The sequence below is a fragment of the Myxine glutinosa genome, chromosome 11 (genome assembly GCF_964187855.1).
Source record: "Myxine glutinosa chromosome 11, kmMyxGlut1.1, whole genome shotgun sequence".
Classification (NCBI taxonomy): domain Eukaryota; kingdom Metazoa; phylum Chordata; class Myxini; order Myxiniformes; family Myxinidae; genus Myxine; species Myxine glutinosa.
This window is the reverse complement of record NC_136271.1, coordinates 18,884,831-18,897,916: the sequence shown is the minus strand read 5'-3', so window position 1 is coordinate 18,897,916 and position 13,086 is coordinate 18,884,831. Positions and strand designations below refer to the sequence as shown.

Sequence of the window (13,086 nt, the reverse complement as noted above, 5' to 3'; positions counted from 1 at the left end):
AAACGAATGCCAAGTGGTGGGTATTACAGAAAATTTTGGAAAACTCATCAAAAGTGGTAGGAATTTCCCTCATATAAGAATAATAAATCATACGAGTTCACTTTCAAGGATCTTCGATTCAGGAGGAAGCCATTAGTCCCATCAAAGCCTGCACTATTATTCTATTATTACCAACTTATGGTTGTTTTTTCCGTGCTCTATCCAAATGTTTAGCGTCAAGCCAGGAAGCAGCACGTACCATTACCAAAGTGTCTCGCTTAGTGTTGGGAACCATCAACCTCCCAGACTCGGAGAGGAGCCTCTTACCATTAGGCCACTGAGGCTCGTAAATAATTTCATTAAATGAATGAATGAATGAATGATCGTTTTAAGGCCATTTTTCCCCGCTAGAGCGGGGGTTAGCCTTGCGCGCCCCATGACAATCATGGTTCCCTGTTTGAGGCAATGTTTTTATGGCCGGATGCCCTTCCTGACGCCAACCCTTGGTCGCCTCCTACGATGCGCAGGGATACGGTGTACCTATTCTAAATCGGGGTACACACCGGGATCATTCATCCCAGCAAGCTGGTACTCAATTTGCCGACCTCGGAAGGATGACAGGCTGAGTCAACCCCCCTGACGTTAATTCAGCGATCGACCGGGATTCGAACCCAGGATCCTAGGATCCCAAGCCGGCACCCTAACCGCTAAGCCAACGCCAGGCCAGGCAACGAAAATAATTTGATTAAATAATGTGATAAATTCCACAATTCGATTAAACGGTGGGATTTCTGCACAATTTCCACAGATTATTTTTCAGTGAGAAAAGTTGAATGAAACAAGTAGGCTGCCATATTAAAGGAATCCTAAATTGTTTTTTTAAATGATGGATAATCGCCTGAGGTTTCGCATCTGAAGAGGTCTGGGGTTGAAATCGCGCATAATCTTACTATAATTCACCAAATCTGTCCGTCTGTCTGTCTGTCTGTCTGTCTGTTCCCAGGTACCGCAAAAACGGCTGAACCGATCACAACGAAATTTTGGGTGGGTAATCCTGGGACCACCTGGAGTAAAATAAGCTATATTGTTTTTCCATTTTTTCCCCCAATTTTTCCAATTTTCCAGTTTTTCCAAACACGATGGAATAATATTTACCGATATGAACAGTGATGTGGCTTTTATTGAAATTCTACAAATAGTTTAGATTTTGATGATTTGCGTGTGATATGACTTAACGGATGTTTATATAAATCGTTTAAAATAAAAAAGCCTTAAATTTCTGATATTTTGCCTTTTCATTTGGGCCTCCCAATTAAAGCCCCACCGACAGGACAGGTACCATTGCTAGTTTGATTAAATGGAAATTCATTATTTGAGGTACGGTGGTCTCCTCCTCAATAAGTCATCTTCTTCATAATAATATTCTTCATCTTCATCTAGATGCTGGTGCATCTTTTTTAGATACACTATACTGATCATTAAAAAAATGTACTATTCAGCAATTTTTTCAAAAATAAGCGTTACAAAATTAATAGATACATTGTTTTATTGCACACCGTCCACTTGATAATTGCTACTTGATACTTGCTAACTGACGTCACATGTAATTGTGTTACAGAATCAGGATTGATTATAATTTCTGGGTCATGTTTTCATGAAACTTCATGAAACTTCAACATGGACTGGGATGTTGAAGTTTTTGTAGTTTTGCCAAAGATTACTCAGCACAAACTGTTCTGCCTTCACTTTCTTCTTTGACGTGTTTTGTGGCAGGTCATCTGATCAACTTTTGTATAATCAATGAGACAAAGCAAATCTGAGGGATCAAAATGCGAGTGAATATAGATTTACTTGTACGTTCATTTCACTCCTGCAGCTGGTCACTGTGGGATTCCCAAAGCCACCACCAACGGCGAGGTCATCGGCGATAGCTTCACTTACAGGGACACCGTGGTGTACCACTGCATGCCGGGATTCCGCCTTATTGGCTCCTCCGTGCGCATGTGCCAGAAGAACCACATTTGGTCTGGACGTGTACCCAGCTGTGTTCGTGAGTCTTTCATGATTGTTGTGCTTTCATGACTTTATGGTACTTTTTCTAGAGCGAAGGTGGAAGTTTGTCTGTTGGTGAACAGGATATCTCAAAAAGTTGTGTACGGATTCAGATGAAATTTGATGGACAGTTTGAGGTATGTGACGAGGACTAAATTATGAGGTTTTTGTGAAGATCTGGTTCCGGATACTATAATTTTTCAAGTGATTCTTCACCATTGAGTGATAGGGCCAAAAGCGATATATAGCGTGGCATTTCAAAATGTTGTGGACGACTTTTGACAAAACTAGGTGTATGAGTTGGTTAGGTGACAAGAACAAGCTGATTCGATTTTGGTTCAGGTCCAGATTCAGATCCGGCATATCAGTAGGATACAAAACATAAACTGTTCAGCCTGGCGCAGGTTTACGCTCTACCGAGTGCCGTTCAAGTTATTTCTGCCACCGAAGATGGACGGAGGTTATGTTTTCACCCCTGTCTGTTTTCTGTCTGTTTGTCTGTCTGTCTGTGAACAGCATATCTCAAAACATTGTGGGTGAATTTGGAAAATAATTGGTGGAGAGGTTAGGTATATGACAAGAACAACCCGATTAGATTTTGGTTCAGGTCCGGATCCAGATCCAGCCTATCAGTGGGATACAAAATGTAATCTGTTCAGTCTGGCGGAGGTATGCGCTCTACCGAGTGCCGTTCTAGTTCATCACTGTAAACCTTGCCTTTCTGTCTTACTTGGATTACAAGACTTTCCGCTTTTGACACTCCATTTTGACAATGATGGTTAATACTCTATCTACGGCACATTACATCCTTGTGATTTCCAGTGATAGTTCAAATAATTCAGCAGGTCCCACCCCACTCATCCCACCCGTCCCCCCACCCTCTCCCAATATGGGGTATCCTGAATACATATACCAAGTTCAGTTGAGATTGGACAAAACTGCTGAGTTAGTGAACAAACAAACACATAACGTTCTCACTTATAATGACCGCTCTGTGACTTTATTAATGAATCTATATAAATGACCATAGAGTAACTTTCTTTCACAGTTTTCACTTGTATGAATGTGTAACGACTTACATAACTTACACTATGTCTTTTGTCTTCCTTCAATAACCTATTCTTCCAGTCTGCATTTTTTACTGATAAATAAGTTTGGCCTTATTTGTCAGTGTAATTACCCTACAATATACAATTGCCAAGTTTTATAATTATTTCTTTATTAAAACTGACTGCAAGAACAAGAAACAACGTTTGCCAATTTGGAAGATGAAGAAGGATAATAATCATTTTCACCATGGTTCATCATCATCATGTATCGTGCTCTATACAGAGAGTCGGTTCTGCCAAAGCACTTTCTTGGCTTGGGTTACAATCTTGGACAGGTTGCCATTCTGACGCAGACTCATAATTAGCTGTTTGAAATAAAAATTTAAAATTCATGGCAATACATCTCACCTATCAGTGGTTGTTTACACCTGCACTCATCTGCAGAGTAATTGTGCAGCAAAAATAATTTTAATTTGAAAATGTTCCATTCAAAGAAATAAAGTTTGCTCAATAAGTCATGTGGTCATCTTATTGAATGGTAGCTCTCCATCTCTCCAATTAGAAAGATGAGGCCACTCCCACTTGTAAATAGTACAGGTGTGCCAGCAGGTTTGGTACAGACAGTGCAAGATTTTAAGAGCTGGTGCAGAATAGAGATACAATGAAAAGTAATTGAAAACAAAACTGAAACTCCCAAGATGGATTGAAGTTGCAGTGCACCAAAGTGGATCCATTGACACGTATTGTCCCAAATATATGAAAATGACTGTTGCAATGCCTTGTGATTATCACCTTTACATCACTGTTAAATTATACATATAGATATATATATATATAGATGGATCACCGAAAAACACGGTCCGTGAAGCCGTCTGTCCGTCCGTCCATCCAGTCATTTAGGAAGCCGCACGTCCTGAAGCTGTCAAGCTGTGATTATGTGTCTATTAATACCGTACTGTTTGAACGCCTGCTTTCTGTCTATTAATTATGTTCGTCCATTAATTACGGATTATTGGAATATACCTTTCGACCCTTTAGACTGCCGAGATCTTTGAAGACCCTTTAAGTCCCCCAAGACCCTTAAGACCACCAAGACCCAAAAGGCCCTTAAAGTTCTGGTTCTGGGCCCTGTGCTTTTTCTGGTCTTCATCAATGATCTCTCAGACTCTCTTGAAAATCCTCTCTATCTCTTTGCTGATGATTCCACTCTCTGCCGCTCCATTCCTCATCCCTCAGACCGGCAGTCTGCAGCCTCCTCACTCTCTGCAGACCTGGACAAAATCACAGACTGGTTAAACAAGTGGAACATGTCTTTCAATCCTGACAAGTCTCACACTCTTACTGTGTCTCTCCGAAAAGACAGACTGGACAACCCTCCCATCTGCTTTCTGAACAATCCTCTCCAAGAAGTTCTGTCACTCAAGCTTTTGGGTCTCAATATCTGCCATGATCTTTCCTGGGAAAACCACATTTCCAATCTGGCCTCCAAAGCCAGTTGCTGACTGGGCATCCTCCGTCGTGCGAAGTCCTTCCTTGGCACACCTGAGCTCCTCACCACATACAAGGCTTTCATCCGCAGCTCAATGGAATACGGTTCTCCCCTCTGGGCCGGTGCTCCTGCCTCACACCTAGCTCGGCTTCACGCTGTTGAAACCAAAGATTGCAGAATCATTGGAATCTCCCGCGATGAAGCTAACTCTAAGGGCCTTTCACTCACTCACCGCAGGCAGGTTGGTGGTCTTTCCATCTTCTACCGACTTCTCTCCGGCCTTGCTCCCCCCAGCTCTCTCTGGGCTCTGTCCCCCAAATATTCCGACAGGTCGCACAAGATCTGCCTGCAACCCTCTTATGGTTAAACTGCCAAAATCAAGACTCTCTGCTAACCTTCACTCCTTCATTCCTCTTTTCTCCTGCCTCTGGAACAAACTCCCTCACTCTCTTCAATCCCACTCCTCCCTCTCTTCAATCCCACTCCTCCCTCCAGGTCTTCAAAACAGCTGTTCACCACCAATCTCTTATCTTCCCCCATCCAAAACCTTGATCTTTTCTACCCCCGCTAATTTCACCCCAGATCTACTTTTTTGAAATACCAATTTCTTTCCTGGAAGTCCTTGCAGTGTTCTTGTGTTTTATACTTCTCCCAACCAACGCCCCCCCCCCCCCACCCCCCTTCCCACGCCTCCTCACCCCAAACGCTCTCCCTCTCACAGATCTCCCGATGTCCCTGCTCTCAAATGTTGTGTTTGTGCTTCCCCTTCTCTCCCCATCTTGTCTACCGCTCCCCTTATTATATGTTTTTTGTGTCTGTTCGATTTTTGTGTGATAAATGATAGCTCTTTCACGAGCCTCGATCCTGTATACAAAAAGAAAAAAAACCCCGAAGACTTTCAAAACTCAAAAGACCCAAAGGACGCAAAATAACCGGACGACCCCAAAGACACAAAAGACCCCGAATACCCCAGTGAAGCTGTGATTATGTGTCTATTAATTACGTACTGTTTGATCGTTGCATCATGTCTATTAATTCTGTACGTCTATTAATTACGTATTGTTGGAATATACCTTTCGACCCTTTAGACTGCTGAGATCCCTTGGACCTTTGAAGAGCCTTTAAGTCTCCCAAGACCCTTTGATACCACCAAGACCGCTAAAGACCCAAAATACTCTGAAAACCCTTAAAGACCCAAAAGACCAAGAGGACCCAAAATAACGGTAAGACCCCAAAAGACCCCAAAATACCGCAAAGACCCAAAATACCTCAAAAACCCTTAAAGACCCAGAGGACCCAAAGACCATGAAACCCCAAAGATCCAAAAGACCCCAAAGTCTCAAAAGACCCACGAAGCCCCAAAATACCTAAAAGACCCTTAATGACAATGATGACCCAAAAGTCCTGGAAGACTCAAAATATGCTGAAGACCCTTCAAAACCCAGAATACCCAAAATACCCTGAATACCCAAAATACCCTGAAAAACCCAAAATATCCTGAATACCCATAAAGACCCAAAATAACATGAAGACCCAAAATACCCCTACGACTAGGACTTCCTCTCTTGTCGTAGTCAACGTGTGGCCCTGAATGGGTTTCTCTCATCTCCTCCTCCTGTTCAGGCTGGAGTTCCCCAAGGCAGTGTTCTGGGCCCTGTGCTTTTTCTGGTCTTCATCAATGATCTCTCTGACTCTCTTGAAAATCCTCTCTATCTCTTTGCTGATGACTCCACTGTCTGCCGCTCCATTCCTCATCCCTCAGATCGGCAGTCTGCAGCCTCCTCACTCTCTGCAGACCTGGACAAAATCACAGACTGGGCAAACAAGTGGCACATGTCTTTCAATCCTGACAAATCTCACACTCTTAAAATGTCTTTCCGAAAAGACAGACTGGACAACCCTCCCATCCACTTTCTGAATAATCCTCTCCAAGAAGTTCTGTCACTCAAGCTTTTGGGTCTCACTATCTGCCATGATCTTTCCTGGGGAAACCACATTTCAAATCTGGCCTCCAAAGCCAGTCGCCGACTGGGCATCCTCCGTCGTGCGAAGTCCTTCCTTGGCACACCTGAGCTCTTCACCACATACAAGACTTTCATCCGCAGCTCAATAGAATACTGCTCTCCCCTCTGGGCTTGTGCTCCTGCCTCGCACCTAGCTCGGCTTCACGCTGTTGAAACCAAAGATTGCAGAATCATTGGAATCTACCGCGATGAAGCTAACTCCAAGGCCCTTTCACTCACTCACCACAGGCAGGTTGGTGGTCTTTCCATCTTCTACCGACTTCTCTCCGGCCTTGCTCCCCCCAGCTCTCTCTGGGCTCTGTCCCCCAAATATTCCGACAGGTCGCACAAGATCTGCCTGCAACCCTCTTATGGTTAAACTGCCAAAATCAAGACTCTCTGCTAACCTTCACTCCTTCATTCGTCTTTTCTCCTGCCTCTGGAACAAACTCACTCACTCTCTTCAATCCCACTCCTCCCTCTCTTCAATCCCACTCCTCCCTCCAGGTCTTCAAAACAGCTGTTCACCACCATCTCTTATCTTCCCCCATCCAAAACCTTGATCTTTTCTACCCCCGCTAATTTCACCCCAGATCTACTTTTTTGAAATACCAACTTCTTTCCTGGAAGTCCTTGCAGTGTCCTTGTGTTTTATACTTCTCCCACCCCCCCCCCCCCACCCCCCTTCCCACGCCTCCTCCCCCCAAGCGCTCTCCCTCTCACAGATCTCCCGATGTCCCTGCTCTCAAATGTTGTGTTTGTGCTTCCCCTTCTCTCCCCATCTTGTCTACCGCTCCCCTTATTATATGTTTTTTGTGTCTGTTTGATTTTTTGTGTGATAAATGATAGCTCTTTCACGAGCCTCGATCCTGTATACAAAAAGAAAAAAACCCCCGAAGACTTTCAAAACTCAAAAGACCCAAAGGACGCAAAATAACAGGACGACCCCAAAGACACAAAAGACCCCGAATACCCCAGTGAAGCTGTGATTATGTGTCTATTAATTACGTACTGTTTGATCGTTGCATCATGTCTATTAATTCTGTACGTCTATTAATTACGTATTGTTGGAATATACCTTTCGACCCTTTAGACTGCTGAGATCCCTTGGACCTTTGAAGAGCCTTTAAGTCTTCCAAGACCCTTTGATACCACCAAGACCCCTAAAGACCCAAAATACTCTGAAAACCCTGAAAACCCTTAAAGACCCAAAAGACCAAGAGGACCCAAAATAACGGTAAGACCCCCAAAGACTCAAAAGACCCCAAAATACCGCAAAGACCCAAAATACCTCAAAAACCCTTAAAGACCCAGAGGACCCAAAGACCATGAAACCCCAAAGATCCAAAAGACCCCAAAGTCTCAAAAGACCCACGAAGCCCCAAAATACCTAAAAGACCCTTAATGACAATGATGACCCAAAAGTACTGGAAGACTCAAAATATGCTGAAGACCCTTCAAGACCCAGAATACCCAAAATACCCTGAATACCTAAAATACCCTGAAAAACCCAAAATATCCTGAATACCCATAAAGACCCAAAATACCATGAAGACCCAAAATACCCCTACGACTAGGACTTCCTCTCTAGTCGTAGTCAACGTGTGGCCCTGAATGGGTTTCTCTCATCTCCTCTTCCTGTTCAGGCTGGAGTTCCCCAAGGCAGTGTTCTGGGCCCTGTGCTTTTTCTGGTCTTCATCAATGATCTCTCTGACTCTCTTGAAAATCCTCTCTATCTCTTTGCTGATGACTCCACTGTCTGCCGCTCCATTCCTCATCCCTCAGATCGGCAGTCTGCAGCCTCCTCACTCTCTGCAGACCTGGACAAAATCACAGACTGGGCAAACAAGTGGAACATGTCTTTCAATCCTGACAAATCTCACACTCTTAAAATGTCTTTCCGAAAAGACAGACTGGACAACCCTCCCATCCACTTTCTGAATAATCCTCTCCAAGAAGTTCTGTCACTCAAGCTTTTGGGTCTCACTATCTGCCATGATCTTTCCTGGGGAAACCACATTTCAAATCTGGCCTCCAAACCCAGTCGCCGACTGGGCATCCTCCGTCGTGCGAAGTCCTTCCTTGGCACACCTGAGCTCTTCACCACATACAAGGCTTTGATCCGCAGCTCAATCGAATACTGCTCTCCCCTCTGGGCTGGTGCTCCTGCCTCGCACCTAGCTCGGCTTCACGCTGTTGAAACCAAAGATTGCAGAATCATTGGAATCTACCGCGATGAAGCTAACTCCAAGGCCCTTTCACTCACTCACCACAGGCAGGTTGGTGGTCTTTCCGTCTTCTGCCGACTCCTCTCCGGCCTTGCCCCCCCAGCTCTCTCTCTGGGCTCTGTCCCCCAAATATTCCTACAGGTCGCACAAGATCTGACTGCAACCTTCTTCTTTTTTTCTTTTTTTTGTATACTGAATCGAGGCTCGTAAAGAGCTAACATTTAGCTCACAAACAAATCAACCAGACAAACCAAACATATAAAAAGAGGGAGCGGAAGACAAGATGGGGAGAGATGGGGAAGCACACAAACACAACATCCGAGAGCAGGGAGATGCGTGGAAGGGAGAGGGCCCGGGAAGGGGGGGGGGGGGGGGGGGAGGAGAAGTACAAAACACAAGAACACCAAGGACTTCCAGTTCCAGGACAGAAGTTGGTATTTCAAAAAAGTGGAATTGGGGTGAAATTAGCGGGGGTAGAAAAGATCAAGGTTTTGGATGGGGGAAGATAAGAGATGGTGGAGAACAGCTGTTTTAAAGACCTGGAGGGTGGAGTGGGATTGAAGAGAGTGAGGGAGTTTGTTCCAGAGGCGGGAGAAAAGAGGAATGAAGGAGTGAAGGTGAGCAGAGAGTCTTGATTTTGGCAGTTTAACCATAAGAGGGTTGCAGGCAGATCTTGTGCGACCTGTAGGAATATTTGCGGGACAGAGCCCAGAGAGAGCTGGGGGGGGCAAGACCAGAGAGGAGTCCGTAGAAGACGGAAAGACCACTAACCTGCCTGCGGTGAGTGAGTGAGAGGCCCTTGGAGTTAGCTTCATCGTGGGAGATTCCAATGAATCTGAATGCTTTGGTTTCAACAGCGTGAAGACGAGCTAGGTGTGAGGCAGGAGCACCAGCCCAGAGGGGAGAGCAGTATTCCATTGAGCTGCGGATGAAAGCCTTGTACGTGGTGAGGAGCTCAGGTGTGCCAAGGAAGGACTTCGCACGACGGAGGATGCCCAGTCGGCGACTGGCTTTGGAGGCCAGATTTGAAATGTGGTTTTCCCAGGAAAGATCATGGCAGATAGTGAGACCCAAAAGCTTGAGTGACAGAACTTCTTGGAGAGGATTATTCAGAAAGTGGATGGGAGGGTTGTCCAGTCGGTCTTTTCGGAGAGACATCGTAAGAGTGTGAGATTTGTCAGGATTGAAAGACATGTTCCACTTGTTTTCCCAGTCTGTGATTTTGTCCAGGTCTGCAGAGAGTGAGGAGGCTGCAGACTGCCGATCTGAGGGATGAAGAATGGAGCGACAGAGAGTAGAGTCATCAGCAAAGAGATAGAGCGGATTTTCAAGAGAGTCAGAGAGATCATTGATGAAGACCAGAAAAAGCACAGGGCCCAGAACACTGCCTTGGGGAACTCCAGCCTGAACAGGAAGAGGAGATGAGAGAAACCCATTCAGGGCCACACGTTGACTACAACTAGAGAGGAAGTCCACCAGCCATGTGTGGAGATTTCCATGGATACCAAAAGAGGAGAGTTTGGTGAGCAGAGCGGGGTGCCAGACCGTATCGAAGGCACGTGATATGTCAAGGGAGACTGCTCTAATTTCCTGTTTGGCATTGAGGACCTCCATCCATTGTTGAGAAAGCAGATGCAGCATGTCCAGAGTAGAGTGTCCTGGTCTGAAACCAAATTGATGATCAGAGATCAAGCCATTGGAGTTGTTCACTCCAATGTTGTGAACTCAACATCACTCCAATGTTGAGTTGTTCACTCTAAAACAGTTGTTCACCACCTCTTGTGGTTAAACTGCCAAAATCAAGACTCTCTGCTCACCTTCACTCCTTCATTCCTCTTTTCTCCTGCCTCTGGAACAAACTCCCCCACTCTCTTCAATACCACTCCTCCCTCCAGGTCTTTAAAACAGTTGTTCACCACCATCTCTTATCTTCCCCCATCCAAAACCTTGATCTTTTCTACCCCCACTAATTCACCCCAGATACACTTTTTTGAGATACCAACTTCTTTCCTGGAAGTCCTTGGTGTCCTTGTGTATTACACTTCTCACCCCGCCACCCCCCTTCCCACGCCTCCTCCCCCCAAGCCCTCTCCCTCCCACACATCTCCCGATGTCCCTGCTCTCAAATGTTGCGTTTGTATGCTTCGCCTTCTCTCCCCATCTTGTCTTCCGCTCCCTCTTTTCATATATTTTGTTTGTCTGTTTGATCTCTTTGTGAAATAAATGTTAGCTCTTTCACGAGGCTCGATTCTGTATACAAAAAAAACAAAAAAAAAACCCCAAAGATGCAAAAGATACAAAATACCCAAAAGACCCTGAAGGCCAGTAAGACCCATAAGACCCTTTAGACCCATTAAACCCCAAGATCCTGAAGATACTTTTACCTTTATGACCCTTTCAATACTATGAACACCTTGAGATCCCTTCACCCTTCCAATCTTTTATACCCTTTAAGCCTTTACACTCCTTAAGTCCCTTTCGACCCCTTAGACCTTAACACCATTTAGACCCTTTACACCCTTCAGACCGATTCGACAGCTTCGACCATTGACCATTTAGACGTTAGAGCTTTCCACCACATGGACCTTTTGATTACAAATAAATAATATCTCCAATATTAGAAATATATTTATACAAAAGAAATGTTTGTATTATGATTGTTGTAAATCATGACAATACAGCAACTCGAGTTTAGTCATGTCATTACCCTCAGTTTTTAACAAGCCCGTGCCTCTGCGGCGACGTGTGGTGAGCCGAGCCACGCAAGTATACCATGTAAACCACTCTCCCCACAGCCCAACTGGAAGGCAATTGTCAATATTTTGAGCTAATGGTTGGAGTTTATGGTGAGACCGGACATAGAACGATACAAGTGGAAAGATAAGAGAGTGAAATAAGACTGTCTCAACATCTTTGCCAGATCGAAGAGAATTGACCTGGTGCAACGTAGCACGACCCCATCATTAACACCGATAATGTGTTGCTTTAACCCAAACGGCTGTTCATTCAGCGGTCTTCAAGGAGAAAGCAGCAAATCAACCACTGTGGACATGACACATCAAGAAAGGGAAAAAATTAAAATTCATAATTCAGTCAGCAACGACAATTGTAAGACGTGGCAAAAAGTTGGCAAAAAATGGCAAAATGTCAGTGGCAAAAATGAAAAATTCAGTGGCAAATGAAATTCATGCAATTCATACAAATGGCATACAATGCCTGGATTTAGCCAAATTGAACATCATTCATTCGACCAAACATCATTGACCGAATGACCGAACATCATTCGGTGATTGACCGAATGACCGAATGACCATTGACCATTCAGGTGAACATTGACCGAATTCACTCATCATTCGGTGATTCGAATTCAGGTGAACATCATTCGGTGATTGACCGAATGACCGAATGACCATTGACCATTCAGGTGAACATTGACCGTTCACTCAGGTGAACATTGACCGAATGACCGAACATCATTCGACCAAATGGCATACATACAATTCATACAAAAAAATGAAAAATTCAGTGGCAAATGAAATTCATACAAATTCATACAATTCAGTGGCAAATGAAATTCATACAATTCAGTGGCAAAATTCGTGGCAAAAAAAATGAAAATTCATAATTCAGTCAGCAACGACAATTGTAAGACGTGGCAAAAAGTTGTTGGACTATTAATCATTTGCAAATGATCTATTATTATCTATAAACACAATTAATCTGTATTATAGTTATCTCTTAACCAAAGCCCTCACATGAGTGTGACCTTAAGTGCACATTATTACACTCAATTATAGTTAGTGCCCTTTGTCACCATCATATTAATCTTCCCACCTTTGTATTATCCCAGGTAATATGCATTATTAGCCTTTAACTAAACACTCCAAATCCTGTACCACAATGTCTCGTATGTGGTTATTAATTTAACAAGGAATGATTTGCAACATCTTCCTTTTTCTCTTCTTACCTTTAGCATAATTGGTTTATTTGATCTCATTTTGTCCATTAATTAGACGATGGATCACATTGTGCAAGAGAATTCCAATTTCCTCCCATCTCGCCCAATCCACCCGCAACCCCCTGTCCGATTCTGTAGATTGGAAAGTAGGTAGAGATTGCCGATTGAAAAACTAATCAAGAACCCTCGGCCTACTTTCTCCCAGGAATGATCTCTTTATTCCTGTGTTGATTTGGGTTTTTAACATTCATGGCTGAATTAGTCTCGCGGGAAGAGAAAAATAGTTCCGGATTGATAGGATAGCTGAGTGGGTTAGAATCTCGACTCT

The 13,086-nt window shown here is 44.1% G+C and overlaps 1 protein-coding gene across 1 annotated transcript in view; it reads left to right on the top strand.

The window, feature by feature from the left end:
* LOC137436088 (CUB and sushi domain-containing protein 3-like) overlaps positions 1–13,086 on the top strand; it is a 1,358,203-nt gene that overhangs the window by 1,225,232 nt on the left and 119,885 nt on the right. The window contains exon 53 of the mRNA XM_078786463.1: positions 1,856–2,029. Coding sequence (XP_078642589.1) covers positions 1,856–2,029 — 174 coding nt within the window. The remainder of the gene's footprint in view (positions 1–1,855; positions 2,030–13,086) is intronic.